The sequence below is a fragment of the Curcuma longa genome, chromosome 10, assembly GCF_044706935.1.
Source record: "Curcuma longa cultivar G26 ecotype Majalengka, Jawa Barat chromosome 10, ITB_CL_G26_1.1, whole genome shotgun sequence".
Classification (NCBI taxonomy): domain Eukaryota; kingdom Viridiplantae; phylum Streptophyta; class Magnoliopsida; order Zingiberales; family Zingiberaceae; genus Curcuma; species Curcuma longa.
Genome location: NC_133870.1, coordinates 9,548 through 31,863, shown reverse-complemented (window position 1 = coordinate 31,863; position 22,316 = coordinate 9,548). Strand labels below are relative to the sequence as shown.

General features: G+C 41.2%; 1 protein-coding gene across 1 annotated transcript in view; it reads right to left on the bottom strand.

Moving 5' to 3' along the window:
- Window positions 1-1,499: 1,499 nt before the first annotated feature.
- The window catches only part of LOC141836007 (B3 domain-containing protein Os04g0386900-like), a 25,231-nt gene continuing 4,414 nt past the window's right edge, over window positions 1,500-22,316 (bottom strand). The window contains exons 2-5 of the mRNA XM_074723420.1: window positions 12,969-13,084; window positions 12,544-12,629; window positions 12,203-12,347; window positions 1,500-1,835 (exon numbers count right to left, since the gene is read on the bottom strand). Coding sequence (XP_074579521.1) covers window positions 1,536-1,835; window positions 12,203-12,347; window positions 12,544-12,629; window positions 12,969-13,084 — 647 coding nt within the window. The 3' untranslated portion in view covers window positions 1,500-1,535. The remainder of the gene's footprint in view (window positions 1,836-12,202; window positions 12,348-12,543; window positions 12,630-12,968; window positions 13,085-22,316) is intronic.

Sequence of the window (22,316 nt, the reverse complement as noted above, 5' to 3'; positions counted from 1 at the left end):
TGAATCGAATCTGACTCGTCTAGGTCCACCAAAACTCATTCATGATTTAAATATTTTTGAATCTGAAATTTTAGTATGAACAAGATCAGAAGAAATGAAAGAAAGCTATTGATGTAATTTTAAAATAAAAAATAGTGGATCTATCTCTAAATATGATATTGTGCTAAAAGTTAAAAATAAATAAATTTTTTGAATATTTTTTTTTTTCAATCTTAACTTAGTATGATTTTAAGAGTTTTTTTCATACGATTAATTCTGCAAAGGACTCAAAGGATCCTATTGGATCAAATCACTTATTCTTCCACCTCTCAAGATGCTTTGACCAAGTAGTTGAAAGGTGTTTTTTTCTTATTTTCTTTCTAATTTTGTTTTATTTTCCTCTTCTTCTCTGTACTTAGGATTAGAATCTAAAAATAATATTTTTTAGGTTATTAAATTTTTAATGTTCTTTTGTAATTTTTATTTATTTTTATTAAGGTCTAAAATTAAAAACAAACATATAGATAAACTTAGAGGAGCATCAACAGTGTAATGAGGTAAATTTAAAATAAAATCTAGATCTTTAAAATCATCAATGATTTTTTAATTGAAAATTCAGTGAGAACTTAATTAAAACTCAAAGAATTAATAATTAATTTCCAACAACATTAGATATCAATTTCTAATACATTTTACTGTATCAAAACTGTACGTGAAACTCTAATAGCAAGTGTAGTTGATAAATACCTATTTTTCTTTCGAGAAGGAAGCATTTCATCAAAAGAAAACTAGACACAATCACATACTGTTAACCAACTCAAAAATTCACAATACGAATACATAACTAGCATAACATTAGTTCAAACTTACAAGTTCCAAACACCAGCATCGCAAGCAAATTCATAATGGGAATTAAGAAACAAACAATATTCACAACACACACATACATATATATAAACTTCGAGTACCTAAGCATAGAATAGTGTATAACAAAGTTGCGATATTCCAATAACAAACTAAGGATGTGAGTGGTGAAGTGCCTTTCCTCTACTGTAGTCCCTTAAAACAAGCTCGGGTGACTACGAAAATAAATACAAGTGATAGAAGCAAGCTCTTTCGGACATAATGACAAACAAAACTAAAAGATTCCAACAGAAGACTACCAGTAAGAAGCTACCTCTTAGATCTGAAAACAAAAAAGCAAAAGCCAGATGGCAAACTGAGCTAGCTAAAAAGGTCATTTTTCATGTGTGAGTGCCCGCATACTTTAAGAGATAAATGTCAAACAATGTGTCTTGTTCACGCAACTTCAAACTGACCTATTGAAGTTTTGTGGGGATGCCAAGTCCACTGATCAGATAACAAGAATATTGGTAACAAAAGCTAGTAATATCATGTAATATGTATTCATACTTGTTTGTAATACAAAAAGATGCAACATCTCCACATGGCTTAAAACATAACCTAGAGAAGGAAGAGGAGAACAAAAGTTGCATTTGATTGATTCTTGCACGACTTCTTATAATTATCTGTCGACGTAAAACATGATCCGACATCTAATCTATCAAAATAGGGTTGTCAGTGGAGCCCCCATCATCGCCATCTTTAGCATGAAAATGAATATCCACGCGCAAAATTTGCACTCTGAAATGCAAATTCTTGTTATCTATCAATTCAAACACACCTCCATCTCCTTTGCGTATATCATTATCGATGAAAAAAATTTTCAGTCCACATCCAAAATACTTATAATCTTGACCTCCATGGAACGTGACCTCCCATGTTTTGCCTTCACAAAAGAAGATTGTTGTGACATGAGCATCCGGCAGATGATTGAAAAATCCATTAGTAATAACCTATGCATCAAAGGGAAAAAAATTGCTATTTAGGTACATATGAACTTCTTCATGCAATCGTATTAATATATAAATTCCTTAACAATGCTATGATAAGATCTTCTCTCACACAAGTAGAGAAGTTTTGTATGCAAAAGCAATAACAAACCACACAAATGAAGAAACAATTATTTAATAGGTCTAACAGACAATACTCATCAAAAACACTTAGCCAGGATAACGATCCACTATAACAAAGCAACCAAATAAGTTGAGATTTGACACTCGTGAAATCTTAAAGCCAAGTTAGTAATAGATAGCTCATCTAAATCACACCACCCATTATATGATGCTAAAGTAGAATATCACAACCTATTTCACTTGAGACTTGACCTCGCGTCAAAACCTCAATTATAATAGTCCACAAGTAACAAGACAACATGTGATATTGTGCCTCGACCACCGTATATAGGCAGTCCTCACTAAACAAGCATACAACTTATCTGAATTATACCAATCTGCTGGAATCAGAAACTGATCACTAACTCATGGAGGTCATGCTATCCAGCTTAATTATCAGATGATTATCCTTATGAAACTATTCTAGTGGGAGGATGTCAAAAGTTCAAAAGATACAGTCAAAAGTGGCCTCATGATGACTATTTAGATTGACAAGCATTAACGGATCAATAAGATTCATGTAAGTGGCCTAAAGAGTTAGAACAAGCACAGTGGAAGATTCGTAAATAGAGTATATAAAGCACAGTGGAAGATTTAGTAACAAACAAAAATGGATAAGTTTATTTTTTACTTGGTTCACAGAAATTCAATGGCTGCTACTCCAAAAATGCCGTAATTTTTGACCGCTTACGTTGAGCAATCCACTATAAAACTCTTTCTCTTTTGAGAAAGAGTCTCGCCTTTACACAAGGATTTAGAATCGGTAACACTTTACCATCCTAGTAATTAAGTACAAGAATAGACGAAAATAAAATTAAAGTTTACCGACACAATGAGTTTGTTATAGCGTGCGGATGTCGGTGCAGCATTCTAGCATTACGACAACGTCTCGAGTGCTTTGGTCACGTGTAGAATGGCCGTCGAGTTTGCGTAAATTGATGTTTTAGGGTTCCCCTTCGCAGCTGCTTTTATAGACTTATCCGGGCTTGCCTCCACGCCTCCACGTCTCGTCGATCCGTTCTCACGCTGACTTAGCATCTCCGAATGCCTGCATCCTTTCCGAGCGTCTGGAATGTTGACGTGGTGGTTGCCGGATCAGCTTTGACTCTGTCGCGCCTTATCCTTCTCCGGGCGTTTGGAGCCTTCCGATCGCCTTGGAAGCTGTGTCTCCAACCACTCCTGGCTCGCCACCTCATCCGCCTCGCTGGCTCGATCAGCTGACATCCGGACGCCTGGATCCCTTCTGGGCGTCTGGACCGTCCGGTCGCCCGAATCCATAAGGGTGCCCCGAACCCGAAATTCGGTCCCTCAATTTCCTGCATCACAGAGTTAGTGCAAATATATATTACAGGAAATAGGACAGTTTTCCAACGTCTAGTATTGACTTTTAATTTTCTAGTAAAATCATACGTCAGACTGACGCCTACTATTCCTTTCAAGAGAATGTCCTCACCTACTCCTCTCAGGAGAGATTACCTCTGCCAACCATCCGGTCCTCCAGACCTAGTTGGACTTTTGCTCAGCATCCATCTTCGACCCCCAAGACTTTCCTCCGATGTCCGGTCCTCGCTGACCCATCGCTCCGTAGATGTCCGGTCCACTGACCCACCTAGACTTCCTGCCTGATGCTTTGATCTGCCAAGTCTTCCTGCCTAGTCCACTTGATTAGGACTTCCTTGCCTAGTCCTCCAGACTAGAACTTCCTTGTCCAGCCTCAACTAAGACTTTTCCTGTGCTACCTGCACACTCACTTTAGCTTATTAGTACACACCACTGTTATATTTGAGAGGTGTCCTAAGACAATCGCCTTAGATATTGTATTATTTATTGGATAAATAAAATCACTATTTAAGTATAAATTCTCTATGTATTTGATTTGATCTTAAACTCAATTACTGATGTTCACAATACAATGCATAGCATGAGAGAAATTGTGATTGGATCACAATTAGTGGGTATCTCTACATATGCAATTATGTACGTATTGAAATATTCCCTAGTCGATGAATTGATGAGCATTCGGACATTGTCAATTCTGTGAGACTAACACATATTACACTCCTTAATTTTGCCAATCAGTCGATCTTCACTGGCTCGGAAATATTGGATGTTGAAAATTAACATATGGATGATGGTTAAGGGTAACTAGTTCATTGGGAGTGACCTGCCATAGATTTCATATGGTTCTATAAATGTCTATGAAGATTTTATTGCAGCTTGAGTGCAAGTTTCCTTCGACTTGAGGTATTCAAGTCATCTTGGTCATAGAGACTTCTACTTTGACATCTCAAGCAAGCATCTCTACGGAGGTGTAGATCCGGGATAATTGGGTATAAACCAAAGTGCCCGAAAGTGTTTGAATAGCCAATAGAGGATTCACCACTCCTTTAATTAAAAGACGTATACCCTATGACCACTTGTCAGGATTGTTACTGTAAATCTTTGGCCAAAGCAATAACACGTCAAGAGGATGATCCTCTTGGACAGTTGTTTTGAGTAACTTGAATCCGCAAGATAAAGAAGTACAACTTGGGCTAGATGTGACGTAGTCAGTTTAGTGGGAACTGACACAAACTACATCCCAAACTAAGCGAATATAAAATGATGAAAGAAATAGAGGAACGATCAACCGTAACTGCTGAAGAGTTCAGAAGTAGTTCTGGAATCAACTGTGATTTTTCAATTAATTGAGGGTCATGATGTACTACTAAGTGTCATTCATAATCGATCTGTAATTAATGATTAATATAGACGATCAACATAAATCGGGAACCTATAAGGTCACACATACACTACGAGTTTCTCTAAGAGATATAAAACAAGTTTGAGAATTGAATTTTCAAATTGAGAGAGATTGAGTCTAATTTAACTAGATGAAGGACAAATATGGAAAATATTTTATCGGAAGGAAGCACAGATGAGACCACGTCTTTTGAAGACAAAGTAGACCCTCTTTAGTTTAATTATAAACCAAATTGATTTGATTTTAATTAAAGATGGTTTGATTTTGAATCAATCTGATTTAATTTTGAATTAAATTTGAGGCTAAAAGATAGGAGTTTGATTTAACAGATTTTGTTAATATTTCTTAATGAAATTTTTTCTGTTAAACACCTAAACATATATCTCTTTTGAAGAATTACGACCAGGGGATTAAAAAACCTAATTGTTAGGCTTTAAAAATCCACAACGGTACTGCTTAAGTACATGACTTCATAACTACAAGTTATTTCCTGTTTAATTACTAAGCCAATGATTTCCGTTGTTTTGTGAAGGTTACTTATACTGCAGATAGAGGTAAAGAAAAGTGTTAAGCCTCTTCTTCCTCACCTTATATCAATTATGTATTTTATATCAATGGCTTCCGCATGCATCTAACAATTCCGTTATAAGAATATTCCTTTTGATAGAATTTATCTATTGGATTTTCTACCAATAATTTAATAATGATAAGATATACGTGCCCGCCCAAGGTTAGGTTGGTTCTCGTTAGGGTCTAGCCATAGGGCATCTTCCAAAGCTCACCATCGATTTTTAATCCTCCAAAGATCAATACCTCCCAAGAACCCACCATTCCGGAGCCTAGGAAGTTGCAAACCGACGGTGGAAGCAAGAAACGCAAGAAAAAATAATAGTTATTTCTCCACCGAAAGGTATCGTTTCTTCCTTTCGATTTGATTTTTATTTCGGGATAATTGTTGTCGCTAGAACATCCACACCATATTGGTTCATTGCCCCTTCTTGACAGCGAATCATACGACCTTCGAACGGTAGTGTTCTCCTTTATTCAATCCGATTCATATCGCCAGGGTTGCTTTGAGCCACCAGATACGGAATCGGACCGTAGGTCCTCTCTCGGATCGTTTGTCTCCCTCCCTTCAACTAGTATCACAACGGAGATACGACACGTGACATAGAGAAGTCGTCTCGAGGAGATCTCAGTGTGGATAAATTTATTTATTACGTAGATACGAGTAAAGGCAATCTTGCTCAAGGTTGCTAGTTGATGTCGTTTTCGCTCCGCGTCATTCAAAAGGTATAAAATTATTTATGTCTTATTTACGATTATGTTTGCATGTGTGTATTTTCTTGGATGAGTTTTTGCATAATTAGTGATAAATTTATTTATTACGTTTCCATTGTCATGATTTATGAAATCAAAATTTTAAATTACCCATGTAGAAACCCAACAACCACAACCTTAACTTGAACCTTTTGTCATGATCAAAACATCGGTTCGATTATCTAGTGCTCCTTGCACCAACAGGATCCACACATTAGCAACAACCCGCAGATCTGAAACCTAATAGCCTGTTAGGATTTGGGAGCATATCTCTATAAATAGGACAACTAAAGATCGTATCAAACTCTAACTTTACTCTTCTTCTACCATTCTATCTTCTCTATGATCCACGCCTAACTTAGGCATCGTTGGGGCGTCGCCAAGAAGACTCCTGGTGAGCCCTCTAACACGTGTTATCTATACAAGTCCGGCCCTGGGAGAAGGCTCAGGTCGCCCGACAAACGGTAGATTCTTCAGTTGCAATATTGGCGCTGCCTGTGGGAACATGAATTAAAGACATTGAGATGGAAAAGGTGGAGGAAGGGGGAGACTAGGAGGAGCCAAAAGAATCAACGTTCCCTCCACCGATCTCCTTGAGCCCATCACCCTACTTCTTCTCAGTAGTTGCCTCACCAAGTGGTGGTGGTCGTAGTGAAGTGGCCTTCCGTGAAGATTGAGTAACGAAAACTCTAATCCTACCCCAAATTCCTCTGGCTCTTCCTTCGTATCGACGCTGCCTCCTCCGTTGGTGAATGCAAAGCCAGCAATGTCACGCTCGCTGAATTTGAGGCTGACATTGCCATGGTCCAACGCCAAGTTGGGGGCATCAATACCTGCTCCTCCATCCATGGCTTCAACATGCTCACCGACTCCGACCTTGTCTAGTTGTACTCGAGTTCCAGCACTGTTACACTCCTTCGTGCTTTGATCAACCACAAAACTGTGCAACCACACTAATATGCAACTTGATCAAAAGAAGAATAGGAGGGGCAACGCCAGAATTAACCCACATCATTTCATCCATTAACCAATCGTGATTGGATTGTGATATTAAGGGAAGAGGATTCAGAGACATTCCATTACATGAAGGCTACAATCCAACTGACAAAGTTGTGCTTTTAAATGTTGCATGCCTGAAGCCTATTGGGGCTGCTCTCTTCACCTCTTTGCACCCCACGTGTCGATGGCGTGCAGAAGGTTTTTGATGAAATGCCCCATAGGAATTGTTTCTCTTGAAGCTCCTTTATTAATGCCCATCTCAAGTTCAGGGAATTGCACCCCACATGTCAACAGTTTGAGTCAATGCACCACGAGAGTGCCTACTTGTGGAACGCCATGATTACCAGCCTTGCTTGATGTGGCGATGCACCATGCCCGCCACTTGCTTGAGGAAGTGGCTCTCATGGACGATATCGCCAAGCCTTGTTCACATGAATACCTAGTGCTTTGTAGGCTAGGGAAGAGTAAATGAAGCAAGAAGCATGTTTGATTAGAGGAAGAAGCCTAGCGTCGTTTTGTGGAGCTCTATCATTAATGCTTACTCATTTGAGATCAAGGAGCCGAAGCATTAAAACTCCTCGAATGGATGACTTGTTGGGGAAGTTAAGCTAGATTTGTCAGATTCTACTAGTAATCTCAATGCATAAGCTAACACTGATGTTCCTTAATACGCAATGTGGATGCACACTTCTAGTTGCAAGCAAGGGATCAAGAAGCTGACTGTCCAAATGCTCTATTTGAGGTACTCATATCTTCTCTCGGCCTCTCGATCTGGATTGAGTTTTCTCTTGGCCCCACAGTCGGGATCGAGCCATCTCTCTCTGCCCCTCAACCAAGATCAAGTTTTCTCGCCTGACCTCTCAACCAGGATCAAGCCTTCTCTCCTGACCTTTCGATCGGGATCGAGTTTGCTCTCCTATCCAGAAGCAAGTTCTCTCCTAGCCTCTCGAGCAAGATCAAGCTCACTATCCTGGCCTCTTAGACAGGATCAAGCCTTCTATACTGGTCTCTCAGATAAGATTGAGCCTTCTATTCCGACCCCTCGGCCAAGATCGAGTTATCTATCCTGACCTCTCGGTGGAGATCGAGTTCTCTCCCAAGATCTTGATCGGGATTGAACTTTCTCTCCGGCCCCTCAGCCGAGATCGAATTATCCCTCTTAGCTTCTTAGCCAAGATCGAGTTATCCCTCCTAGCCTCTCGGCCAGGATTGAATTTTCTCTCCTAGCCTCCCAACCAATTGAGCTCCCTCTCCCTTAACCGAGATCGAGTTATCTACCAACCCCTCAACCGGGACCAAGATTCCTCTCCCAACCCTAAGTCGGGATCAAGTTTTCTCTCCTGGCCTCCCAGTCGGGATTGAGCCTTCTCTCCTGTCCTCTTGGTCGGGATCGAGTTATCTCTCTTTACCTCTCGGCCAAGGCCGAAATCGAGCCTTCTCTCCCGACCCCTTGGCTAGGATCAAGCTTCCAGCCTCTCGACCAAGATCGAATTTTTTGTCTTGACAGATTGAGCCCTCCCTCTCGGCTCCTCAACCAAGATCGAGTTATCTCTCCCGATCGAGATCGAACCTTCTATCCCAGGCCCTCGAATAGATCGAGTTATCTCTCACGGACTCTCGGCTAGGATTGAGTTCTCTCTCTCGACCTCACGATCGGGTTTGAGTTATCTCTCTTGGCTCCTCGTCTAAGATCGAGATTCCTCTGTAAATCCCTCGGTCGGGATCGAGATTCCTCTCCTAGTCCCCTGATTGGGATTGAGCCTTCTCTCGATCTCTCGTCGGAATCGAGTTATCTCTTCCTAACCTCTCGACAAGGATTAAGTTTTCTCACACGACTTCTAGGCCGGGATCGAGCCTTCTCTCTTGGCCCCTCGATCAAGATCGAGTTATTTATCCTAACCTCTCAACCAAGATCGAGTTATCTCTCCCGGCTTCTCTCCCAACCCCTCGTCTAGGATCGAGTCTTCTCTCCTAGTCCCTCAAACGAGATCAATTTTTCTCTCCTAGCCTCTTGGTTAGGATCAAGCCTTTTCTCCCGGCCAATCAGTCAGGATCGAGCCTTCTCTCCTGGCCTCTCGACGGGATCAAGCTATTCTCTCCCAGCTCTTGGTTGAGGATCGAGCTATATTATACTCTCCCGAGCCAAGTTACCGAGATGGTCATCTATATTATAGTTTCCCCAACTTCACTAGTCTTCTGAGCTGAAGGATCTAGACGATCTTTCATATTTTCCTCTCCCCGGCTCCCCTTGTCTTCCGAGCCAAGGGATAGAGATGGTGTTCCATATTATCCTCTCTCCGACTTCACTGGTCTTCTAAGTTGAAAGATCGAGAAGGTCCTCCATATTATCCTCTCCCTGACTTTGTTGATTTTTCGAGCTAAGGGATTAAGGCTATCTTCCATATTATCCTCTCCCAAACTTCGTTGCTCTTCCGAGCTAAGGGATCGAGACAATCTTCCATATTATTCTCTCCCTAGTTTCGTTAGTCTTTCAAGACGAGAGATCGAGACGGTCTTCCCTATTATTCTCCTTGGCTTCATTGGGTCTTCTGAGTTGGCTCCTCGACTCGACCTCCCAAGTTGATCTTATAGCTCTATAGCTCGAGCACCCTCATTCCCTTAGTCAGACTTCATTCAACTTCGTTCCTCAATTCGACTTATAGAAGAGGAACATGTGATATACCCAAGGGAACCCACCCGAATCAGTCAACTTATAGGTATCATACTTAACTTTTGGGACTTTTGGGAATATTTCCGTTTGGGAATATCCTTGCAGTAGATGCCACAAGCCTCCAATAGTGCACTCACTTTGGGAGCATTCTCATTGGCAACATCGCCACAGTAATTTACACAGGACTCTAACATTGCACTCACTTTGAAAATATCTCCGTTTGGGAATATTCCTATAGTAGATTACATTGGAAACATTACTTATTCATTATGGGAATATTCCTGATCGGGAACATCCCCTTTGAGCCCCGCCATTTTTATTCTCCCTACGATCTCAGTAGGATTGAGCTTCTCTCCTTGGTTGGCACAGGATCGAACTTCTCTTCTCGATCGGCGCGGGATCGAATTTCTTATTCTCCCCTCGACCTCAACGGTATCGAGCTTCTCTCCTCGATCGACACAGGATCGGATTTCTTATTCTCCCCATGACCTTTGTGAGATCGAGCTTCTTCTTCTCAGTTGGCGTGAGATAAGATTTCTCATTCAACCCACGACTTCAACCGGATCGAACTTCTCCCCGATCGACATGAGATCAAATTTCTTATTCTCCTTACAACCTCTCCTTGATTCACGCAGGATCAGATTTTTTATTCTCCCCACAACCTCAGTAGGATTAAGTTTCTTTTTCCAGTCGATGCGAGATCGAATTTCTTATTCTCCCCACGACTTCGACAGGATCGAGCTTCTCTCCCCGATAAGTGCAGAATCAGATTTTTTTTAATCTCCCAACGACCTTGACGGGATCGAGCTTCTCCTTGATCAGCGTGGGAACAAATTTCTTATTTTCCCCACAACCTTAGCGGGATTGAGTTTCTCTCCTCGATCGGTGTGAATCGAATTTCTTATTCTCTCTACAATCGTAGCAAGATCAAACTTCTCTACCTGGTCGACATGAGATCGGATTTCTTATTCTCCCTCCAACCTCAACAAGTTCGAGCTTCTCTCTCCGTTTGTCGCAGGATCAACCTCCCAACAACCTCAACGGGATTGAGTTTCTTTCCCTGGTCGACACGAGATCGAATTTCTTATTCTCCTCACAACCTCGGTGAGATCGAGCTTCTCTCCCCGATCGACGTAGATTAGATTTCTTATTCTCCTCACGACTTCGACGGGATCGAGTTTCTCTCCCCAGTCAGTGCGGCATCAAATTTTTTAATTTCCCAATGGCCTCGACGGGATCGAGCTTCTCCCCGATCAGCACGAGAACAAATTTCTTATTTTCCCTACGACCTCAGCAAGATTGAGCTTCTCTCCTCGATCGGTGTGGATCAAATTTCTTATTCTCCCTACGACCTTAGTAGGATCAAACTTCTTTATCCGATCAGCATGAGATCGGATTTCTTATTCTCCCTCCAACCTCAACAAGATCAAGCTTCTCTCTCCGTTTATTACGAGATCAGATTTCTTATTCTCCCCGTGACCTTGGCGGGATCGAGCTTCTTTCTTTGATCGACGTTGGATCAGATTTCTTATTCTCTCCACGACCTCTCCCCGATCAGTGTGGGTTAGAATTTCTTATTCTCCCCACAATCTCAACGGGATTGCGCTTCTCTCCCCGATCGGCGTAGGATCCGATTTCTCATTCTCCCCATGACCTCTCCCTATGTCAACGTAGGATCGAATTTCTTATTCTCCCCATGACCCCAACGAGATCGAGCTTCTCTCCCCGATCGATGCGGACTCTCCGACTTGACCCCCTAAGTCACTCCCCAGTGTTTAGCAGTTCTAGTTCCCATCCAGCTCAATGACTCAGCTCCTCAACTGGATCTCTTGAATCACTCTTATAGTTCAGTAAGCCAGGTGCCCCACGCTCCCTAAATTAAACTTCGTTAGACCCCGCCCCGCTCCTCATTCCGACTTGGAGGGGGTACTAGTGATACCAAGGGATAACATCCCCTTCCAACCTAGCAAATCTAGCTCTCATGGCGTAATCCAGCCCAATTACTTACCAGTTGTATTGCTCATTAGGATTTGAGAGCATGTCTCTATAAATAGGACAGCTAAAGATGGTATCAAACCCTAACTTTACTTTTCTTCTTTTTCTTCTACCATTCTATCTTCTCCGTGATCCACGCCTAACTTAGGCATCAGAGGGGCCTCACAAGGATGATTGCCGGCGAGCCCTTTGATGCTTGTTATCTACGTAGGTTTGGCCAGGAGAGAAGGCTCAGGTCATCTAGCAGATGGTAGAATCCTCAGCCGCAACAAGTATAAAAAAACATCCAACTTCAATTGAATTCTGTTCATGGGGTGATAATCATAATGATTCATGGAAACAATGTTTGAGCATATGACCTATTTCAATTACTTAGTACAGCTTATGAGTTTTCTGAACAATTGCTATGCAAACAAATTTGGCTGCAAACAAGAGTGCTGTTGTTGCATGTAATAGCACTGCAACTGTGTAATGACTTACTAGTCTGCTCTTAAGTATATCAGAGCATGAGAATATATGTGTGAAGTAAGGGCCCCCAGAGAGTGGAAAAATCCGTCCTTGCCGAGGAGATTTAGTAGGCTTTACTTTTGACTTTGAAGGATGCGATATGATGTCAATGTGACCCCTCTTTCTGCAATCTGTACCTTTTTCTTCTCCTGCAAGTTGTAGCATGCGACTGCTGTAAACTAAAACATTCCATGTTTAATCTATGAAAATAAGCTCTGTAGGTTTCTCTGTTACAAAAGTAGGAAAATTTTTTATACATAGCGAAAACAATGGAGTGTAGAGTCTCAAAGTAAAATCTAAATGGAGGATTGGACAAACCTTGAGCGATGGCACGCTGCTGAAGCCGAGTAAATGGGCGCCGAACATGCTGAGCACTCGAGCCACACTCCACTTTCTTTCTCTGAATTGCCAATTAAACAAGTCACAGAACACATAGTAAATACATAATCTTGGAGAAGACTGGAAAAATTTTCCAACTTGCAGTAGAACTACAGCAGGTGCTCTGAGTGAGACATTGGACATTGGGAACAAGAACTTAAAAGACTATAGAGAGATTGTCGAGGAACTAAGTCACTATCTACCAACAGGAGAAAAGTAAGGATCAATGGAAACAAGAGGAGCCATTTAAGCCTCCATGTTGTTTAAAATCTAAAAATGCATGGCAAATGTGCTGGAAAGTTGAAAACCCTAAGTTCAAAGAGCGGGAAAGATGGGAAGAGTAGTGGAATGGATGTCTCACCATTTTGTCGGAGAGGAGAGGAAGAAGAGATTGGCAAGTTGCAATCCCCATGAAAGCTCTTGTTGTTATGTTGGCCTTCTTGCACCGGGAACTCTGCAATGCCGTCTCCTCGATAACTGTGTGACGTCAGGGCGATAGACAGCACGAGGATATAATGTGCTCACAGAATCTAGATAAATCGTCTAATGAGTTGAGCTTAACAGGCAACTGCGGCAACGTACCATATGTTCATCTCGGAAACAGATCCTATTGTGATAGGGTATAGTGACGTGATTTTATCGGATTTCCTACCTAATTCAATATGGTAATTTTTATAAAGGATAAATCTCCTGCATAATAATTTTATAAGATCAATTTTATAATTATCTATAAAAAAATAAATTAAAAAATTATAATTAAATATTATGGAAAAATATTAATTTGACTTCGTTGAAATTTAATCCTTATAAACTTCAGTAAATCTGTCCCATTATAACTAATTCAATGATACCCTAAGGGTCAATTTAACGTGGCAACGCACTTAGGATTAGTGGTTAACTAACTATAAAAAATAAAATAATTTATTAAGTCATATTAAAATCTGTTCAGACTATCTAAATCACATATTAAAGTTTGAAAATGATAAAATCATGTACCTCTTTTATTTATCTCTCGTCCCTCTCATAAAACACTCATGTGCGTTCTAACCAAAAGTTGAATTTGAACCATTGTGTATGCCTTTTTCACAAAAAGACGATATGTGTCCGAATCAAAATCGACGGTTGGCACAACGATGCAACTTCTTTGTGAAAAGACGAATAGAGAAAACATAAATCTAACCACGTCATCTCTCAATGTTTGATGGCATGTCTGTCTCTAACATTCTTTACCATGCAGGTAGCAGCTCCCAAACATAAGCACCCCTCTCGACCACCAAAATTCTAATGAGCAAAACATAACGTCTCTCCCAGCCATCTTTGACTGCAACAACTTCTCTAGATTAGTAGTGCCGAAGAGAGAAAAAAAATTTCGAACAAAAAAAAAACTTCGTAAAATCCAAATGCGATTTGAAAACCTTCTTGATCAATGGTTGCACTAGATTCGAAGACCCCGCTCTGATACCAATTGTAGGATCGAATAAAGCACTAGAGGGGAGTGAATAGCACTTTAGCGTTTTTCTACCAGTTTTTAAAATTCGTTCGACTACGTAAATCACAAGTACGATAGCGGAAGACTTAAATGAAACTAAGAACAGTAACAGAAAAGAAATGAGATGCAAATTTTTTTACTTGGTTCACAGCTAAAGACTGTTACTCCAAGGCCCACGGTCTTTGATGTCTCCGACGGGCAATCCACTAATAAACTTGTTTCCTTGCGAAAACAAGTTGAACGATTACAAAATTATCACGACAAAATCAATATATTTTATCGGATGTTAAATTTAAATAAAAGAACTTTTACCCAAGTGCCGGAAGTCCCTGATCTTCGTTTGCATGTGATTCCGACATTACAGCAGCTTTATGGTTGCTTCTGGTTGCTCAGGGTGTCGTCGTCGAAAGGGTTTGCTCATGGAAGATTAGAAATTCGTGTCTCGAGCCTCTGGTCGAGGTTGCTTATATAATGTGCTCAGGTCGACTCTAGCCGATCTCAGGTCGACTCCACCTAGACAGCGATCCTCTTTCTCCTCGCTGACTTCACCTTCAGGTCGACTTGAGTCCCTAATCAGGTTGACTCGAAGCTGATGTGGAGCTTGCCGATAACCTTTGCCTTTCACTGCGCTATCCGGTGCTCAGGTCGACTGGAGTACCTGCTCAGGTCGATTGGAGTACCTACTCAGGTCGACTCCAATCCGACGTGGTGGGTTTTTGATATACTTCGACTTTCGCTGTGGTTATCCAGGCTCAGGTCAACTTGACTATCACTCAGGTCGACTTCAACAACTGAACCTTGGATAACTTAGCCCAGAGTCTAAGTACTTTACCTCTCCAACCTGCATTGAAAGTTAGCTCCAAAAATATATAAAGTACAGGTGGAGAGTCAGTTCCTAGAACTGTCTCTTGGTCTTAACTTTATATCTCCAATTAGATCTTGGGTTAAACCGACTCCTTATGCTCCCCTCGAGAACGCGTCATGACTCACTCCTCTCAAGAGAGTATACCTGATGCCAACTAAGTCCTCCAGACTTGTTGGACTTTTGCTTGGCTCTGTCCTTGGCCCCTAGGGTTTGTTGCTGCGACTCGGTCCTCCAAACCACGCAGACTTCATCACGTCTTCTGATTTTCCTGATCGTACTCGACTGGATTTGGTCATGCTTCTCAGTCCTCTGACACTACATAGGCTTGCACCTGGTGCTCTTGAGTCTGCCAAGACTTCCACCTGATCCTTTAGATCAGGACTTGTCCGTGCCTAGCCTCCAACTAAGACTTAGTCCTTTGCCTAGCCTTAACTAGGACTTTTACTTGTGCTCCCTGCATACTATATTAGCAATATCAGTCCAACACACACTTAACTTGAACCTAGTGTCATCATCAAAATTAAGGTTTGATCATCTGGTGCTTCCCGCACTAACAACTACAAGTCATCTTCTTTAACTAGTGATGATTCTGAACGCCAATGAGGACAGACTCGTGCAACCAGGAAGTTCCAGAAGGAGTGTGTAGCGCTCAGGACTTTCAGATCGGCTTTGACACGATTTGGTTTACTCTTTCCTTTGTCTTACATTGTATTTCATTTATTATTATTTTAGACTATAAGACGGATTTCTCCGTCTCTGAGTGAACGTTCGAAAAGGAGACTACTAGTGGACGGGCGTCTCCCGTACATAGGCCTTGGACGTACAAACCCTGGGGGGTTAGGAACTAAGTAAAAAATTCGTGAGTCCCTATGCTTGTGATCTAATTTATGTTGCTTAGTATCTCTGATAGAACGAAAATGAACGAATGATGACCACGCTATTCACCCCTTCTAACGCGCATCTACGATCCTACAATCCTGATCTGAAGGATTGGACAAGGAAGTCCTACCTGAAGGCTAGGCAATGGAAGTCATGGTCTAGAGGACTAGGCAGGAAATCTTGGCAGATCAAGTGCACCAGGTGAAAGTCCAAGCAAGTCAGGTGGACCAGATGACTGACAGTGGAAGTCCAGGCAAGTCAAGTGGACCAGATGTCTGGCAATGGAAGTCTAGACAGGTCAGGTAGACCAGATGTCTAGTAAGAAATCTTGGGGGCCAAGGATCAAGGCTAAGCAGAAGTTCAACAAGTCTGGAGGACTTGGTTGGCAGGTAAATTATCCCAAGTGAAGTGGGTAAGGGCAAATTCCTGGTAAGGGAACAGTAGACGTTGGACTGACCCAAAATTTCATTAAAAATCCAAAGTTAAGACCAAAAACAGTTGCTTACATGTTTGTATGCTTATTTTGCAGGAACCAGGAGCTGTAAGCAAGACGAAGGAAGCATAAGAGGAACACACAGAAATAGTCGAACCAAGCCCGGGGTCAACTCAAGTCAAACTTGAGTTGATTGGATCCAAGCGCCCTAATAATTTTTAGGCACCTAGATGGTCTAAGTGCCCCTATCTGTTCCAAGTGCCCCAATCTAGAAGAATTAGTCCGGATAAGACCGAAGAGATCGGATCGGATCGGATCGAATATTATCCAGGCGCTCGAATAAGAATCCAGGTGCCCGAAAGGGGCTATATAAGGGGCCTTAGCTTGAAGCACCATAACACAACTTATTCAAGTCATTCTCTTCATCCTGTAGTGCTGCTGAACGCGAACGGAGTCAAATTTGTGTAATCGAAAAAGTTCCAGGAGGAGTGCGCGGTCCAGGAGGAGTGCGCAACGCTTAGGACTTCCAGATCGGGTTTGACACAATTGTTTGATTATTTCTTTTAATTTTGTCTTACGTTTGTACTTCATTTATATTTTTTGGACTGTTGATAAGGTCCGCAAGTATACGGTCGTCGTCAAGTAATAAAAAGATATTGAACCACAATGACTGTTCTTAGCTATAGTGATGCCATAGGGTTAGTTATCTAGACTCAGAAGGAAGCGGAAAGGTTGAGGATTATGTGTATGGTAGAGAGAGATTGGTTAGCTTGGGGGCTTATGGGATGAGATGGATAAGTCTAGGATTTCAGATTCACATCAAAGCTAGGTGACATCTCTAATTCATGTTTGTTCCCTTACTCTCAACGTTTACCTTGTGGGGATTCTAACCAAGATACCAACTCAACCTTGCCAAACTTTGTCGAAATTAAATCATGATATTCTAACACTACGATCACTAATTCAGGATGATACCTAGATAGACTAGTTAATAGCTCTTCCGTTGTCACCGAGTACCCAATTAAGGACCCCTTCCTAGTTATCAATAGTCGTTAGCTATCCCCTAAGGGAGTTTACCACCATATAAAGATAATTTTGGAAAATCTGATTAAAAGATCTCCTTATGTCACAAGGCACTCCGGTTATATGATCCTAAGATCTCCCTACACAGTAATCTACCCCTCATAATCATGTACATGTGCTTACACAAATATTACATCAAACACGTTTAAGGCACACAATATATGAAACAAGTGTAAATACTTCATAGAATAGAGAAAAATAACATGAACTAGTTCTTACATCACCATCATCACATTAATGTTCATCCTACATCCTAAACTCATGGATCTACTCCATTACAAGAAGATTACAACAAGTATGCTAGAAAATAATCATCCACAAGAAAAGGAAGGACTTATCTTGAAGCACGGGCATCCTTTGAAGATCTTCTCGCTCTGGCGTAGGATAGATCGGTGGAGATGAAGCGTTTAGGACCTCTCTAAGAGTGGAGAGGCGCCGCCCCCAAGCCAAGCCCTAGGGTTTCATAAGATAACTTAAGATAGCCCAAAAGGATTACAAAAAGTGGTATATATAGGCCCCAGGTGCCGCACGGTCGTGTCTCTTGGCACAGTCTAAGGGTACAGACCGAACCCTCCGCCACACGACCGTACCTACTAGGCATGACTCGTGGCTGGTCTGGCTCTGGAAAATAGGCACGGTCGTGCCTAATAGGCGCAGTCCCGGAATGGCTCTTCTTTGGAATAAAGATACGACCGTGCCTTGTGGGCACGACCCCAGACTTGCATGGTTCTGTAAGTGAGATACGGTTGTGCCTAGTAGGCACGACCCCAATGAGGTCTTGCTCTGGAAGTGAGACACGGCCGTGCCTTGTGGGCACGGCCTGTCATCTGGGTCCTTCTGTGTTTGGGGCATGGTCGTTCCTGTTGGTGCAAGATGCACTAAGATCTTGCCTAGTGTTTCGATGTTTGACAATACACCTAGGTCTGGTCAGTTTGACCAAGGGTTGATCCAAACAGGACTTGATGTTTGGATGTGTGGAAGTGAGTGAGAAAGATCTAGTCGGTTAGACTAGACAATGACTTGATGTTTGGATGTGTGGAAGTGAGTGAGAAAGATCTAGTCGGTTAGACTAGACAATGGAAGTCCTGGTGAGTGAAGCTGGGCAAGAGAAAGTCCTAGTTGTAGGCTAGGCAAAGGGAAAGTCCTGGTTTGGAGGATCAGGCAGAAGTCTTGGCAGAGTCAACGTGCACCAGGCAAGATCCGGACTTGGGTAGTTGCGGATGAAATGGACTTGGTCAGGAGGACCAAGTTGCAGAGAAGAATGGACTGATCAGGAGGATCAGTTGCGTTCAAGTCCTGGGGGGCAACGACAGAGCCGAGCACAAGTCCAACAAGTCTGGGTGACTTGGTTGGCACAAATTCTCCAGAATGGAGTGGGTTAGACTAACCCAGGATTTCGGGAGAAATCCGAAGTTAGACTCACAAGGTAAAGTTAGGTTTGCTTCTTTGTATGCATGCTGATTTTTTCAGGAACTATAATACAGGCTGAACTTCAAAAGGCTATAACTTTTGACTCGGGTCTCAGAACGAGGCAAACTCAGATGCGTTGGAAAGCTCTTTCAGAGATCTACAAAATTGGTGTTTTGAGTTTTTTCGGATTCCGGCTGGAGTCGACTCAGAATGCCACTTGAGTCGACTCGGAGGGCTGGAGTCGACCCAGAAGCCCATTTGAGTCGACTCGGGCAACAGATAACGTCCAGAATGAAGTTTTATCCACCACATAAGCTGGAGTCGACTCAGGGCTTGCTGGAGTCGACTCAGGAGGTCTATATAAGGCTGTGAACGTGCAGAAGCAACTCAATTCAAGCCAGAAACCTCCCAAATCATTCTGGAATGCTGTGAAACGAAAAAGAGGCCAGACGCTTGCAACCGGGGAAGATCCAGGAGGAGTACGTGGTGCTCGGACTTCCGGATCGGCGGCAAATTGCTTGGTTATTTCTTTCTTAATTATTCCTGTTATTATTGTGCATTGTTTATTGGACTGTAAGACGGGTTTCTCCGCCTCCGAACAACTTCGGAAAGGAGACCACTAGTGGACGGGCGCCTCCCGTGATTAGGCCTTGGACGTACTAACCCTGGGGGGTTAGGAACCAAGTAAAAATCCCGCGTGTCCCCCTGCTGTGTTATTTAATATTTCCGCTGCTTAGTTTGTACAGTTAACGAACGAAATCGAAAAAGCGACACGCGCTATTCACCCCCCCTCTAGCGCGTACACGATCCTACAGTTCCTAGTAGGCACGACCCCTTGTTGTCTTCAATCTGTTGGAGGGACATGACCGTGCTTCCTGGAGAGGCTTGGTTGTGTCTGAGCCCTAGGAAAATGAAGCATGGTCGTGCCTGGTAGGCATGGTCGTGTTTTGCTTTATTGCTCCTTTTCCTCCATTTCTCCGTGTTTGCTATAAAAGAAATCATCCCGTGATAACGAGCACGGTCAGTCCGAGTCTCTTTTCACCACTTCTTGTTCCACTGTCAAATATGCATCGTTTCATCTTTGGATCACATCCTGTCAATTAAAATATACAAAGAGTAGATCTTCGAGCAAAAGAGTAGAAATAAGTAATAACTAAAGAATAAGGTGTGATAAAATAGATCATATGCAATGAATTACAAGTAGATGAGCGTTAAACAATACTAAAAATTATATATGACCTATGCTCATCAACTGTAAGACGAGTTTCTCCGCCTCTGAACAAGGTTCAGAACGGAGATTACTAGTGGATAGGCGCCTCCCGTACATATGCCTTAGACGTACTAACCCAAAGCAAATATGTAGTGATCATGGTGGAGAATTTGAAAATACTAAATTCAATGAATTTTATCAAAATAATGGGTACCACTATGAGTTCTCATGTCCTAGAATCCTACAACAAAATGGAATAGTCGAAAAAAAAATAGAACCTTACTAAAAGTAGCTAGAACAATATTAAACGAGTACAACCTAACTAATAAATTCTGGGCTGAGGCAATAAGCACAACTTGCTACATACAAACAGAATATTAGTTAATAAACATCACAACAAAACTTCCTATAAAATATATTATAACAAAATACCTAACCTAAATTATTTAAAAGTATTTGGATGTAAAGTGCACATATTAAATATAAAAGATTACTTAAGAAAATTCACATCTAAAACTACTCAAAGAATTTTTCTAGGATACTCAACCACAAGTAGGGCCTATAGAGTGTATAATCAAGACACATTAAAAGTTGAAGAAACCACCAACATAACTTTTGATAAAGAGAACTCTCAACAAAGTAATAATCAACTTGATAAACAAATTAATGAACAAAATGATAATCAACAAAATTAAGAAGAAGAAGAAGAAGAATCACAACCAAATACAAGGGAAATAGAAACTGAAGATAGACATGACCTAAATCTAACCGAACCAGACACTCCACAAGCACCAAGACTGAGAGCTAGCTAGTCACCCATCTTATCAACTTGTGAAGTTTTCTCGATATTTTGACATTGTCTGAATTTGTTGTCCAAAAGCTGACGACTTGTAAAGTCATTGCTGGAAAAGAACGTAACGCTATTGATAGCTCTTGTGAAGAGTTGTCCAGTCGCTATCAATCAACCTCGATCGATTGACGATCATCTGCCAACTTCCTGGGAGCTTATAAAGCTTCCAGAGAATGCTCCATCAACGTTGAAAAGGTTTCGCCAATTTGTCCTGATCGACGGTCAAAAGGTTGACTATCGAAAACTATATCGGGAATATAATTTCCGGTGATAGTTAGAAAATCCTAGAAAATGATCACGACAAACATTGTTGTGTGTTTTCTGGAATAAGATTTTTCTCTCAAATCGATCGTTATCGATCATCAGCTAGTACCGAAGACGATGACGCCACTTATGGCTTTGGAAGCCGTCTATACGAGAGCTTGGTGTAAATCACCAATAGAGGCGGGATTTCGACAAGGATTACTCGATTGATGCCAACTTTGCTCAACGTCATCAATAAGGTACGCGTTGAATAATTTGCTATTTTAAAAAATTTAATTTCCTATTATGCCTTGTACTCTGTTATTTCTTATCCATGCATGCATGTGTAATAATAATTATAGTTAATTATTTATATATTTCCACTGTGCACGTTTGTGAAACGTGTAAACACGCACATTACACTAGAACAATCCCAACATAAGGTATGATATTTGATAAGGCATTGCACAAACAAATTGTTTGGTAAAACCTTAATAAAAAACTATCCCCTTTACCCATATTGAAAGATTATTTTTGCAAAGTTATTTTGAAAATTTAAAAAAGTATTTCAAGATTGTTCAAAATGAATTTGAAAAGTATTTTTCAAAAAAAAATCATCATTTTTCCAACAAGAAAGGAATTTTGAAATATGAGAATTACTTAGAAAATTTGAAAGAGAATGATAGTTTGAAAAACATTTTGAAAAGGGAGAAAACATATATGTCTCAAGAATCTTTTCGAAATTGTTTTCAAAAATTATTTTGACAAAAAATTTCAAATATATTTTCTAAAAATATAAATTTGAAACATGGTCTTTCAAGAGAGCTTCCTCTTAACCTGATACCCTCTTAGGACTATTTCTTGTTATCCACAAGAAATAGTTTGCAAACAAGTAAAACAGGAAAGTTCGCAAACTATTTGGTCTTGACTTCAGATTTTCAGTGAAACCTTAGGTCAGATCGATGCTTGCTGTTTTTCTTACCAGGAACGCATCCTTATCCACTCCATTTGAAAGAATTTATCTTGTGTCAACCAAGTCCTCCAAACTTGTGGGGCATTTACTTAGCTTTCAATCCTTGGGCCCCAGGTCTTCCACCGCTAGACGTCTAATCATCCAGACCCGTCTAAGTTTTCCTCTGGTGCTCTTGATCCACCAAGACTTCCTATCTAGTCCTCTTGATAGGACTTCCTTGCCTAATCTTCCAAATCAAGTCTTTTTCCTAATCCTCCATATTAGAGCTTCCTTT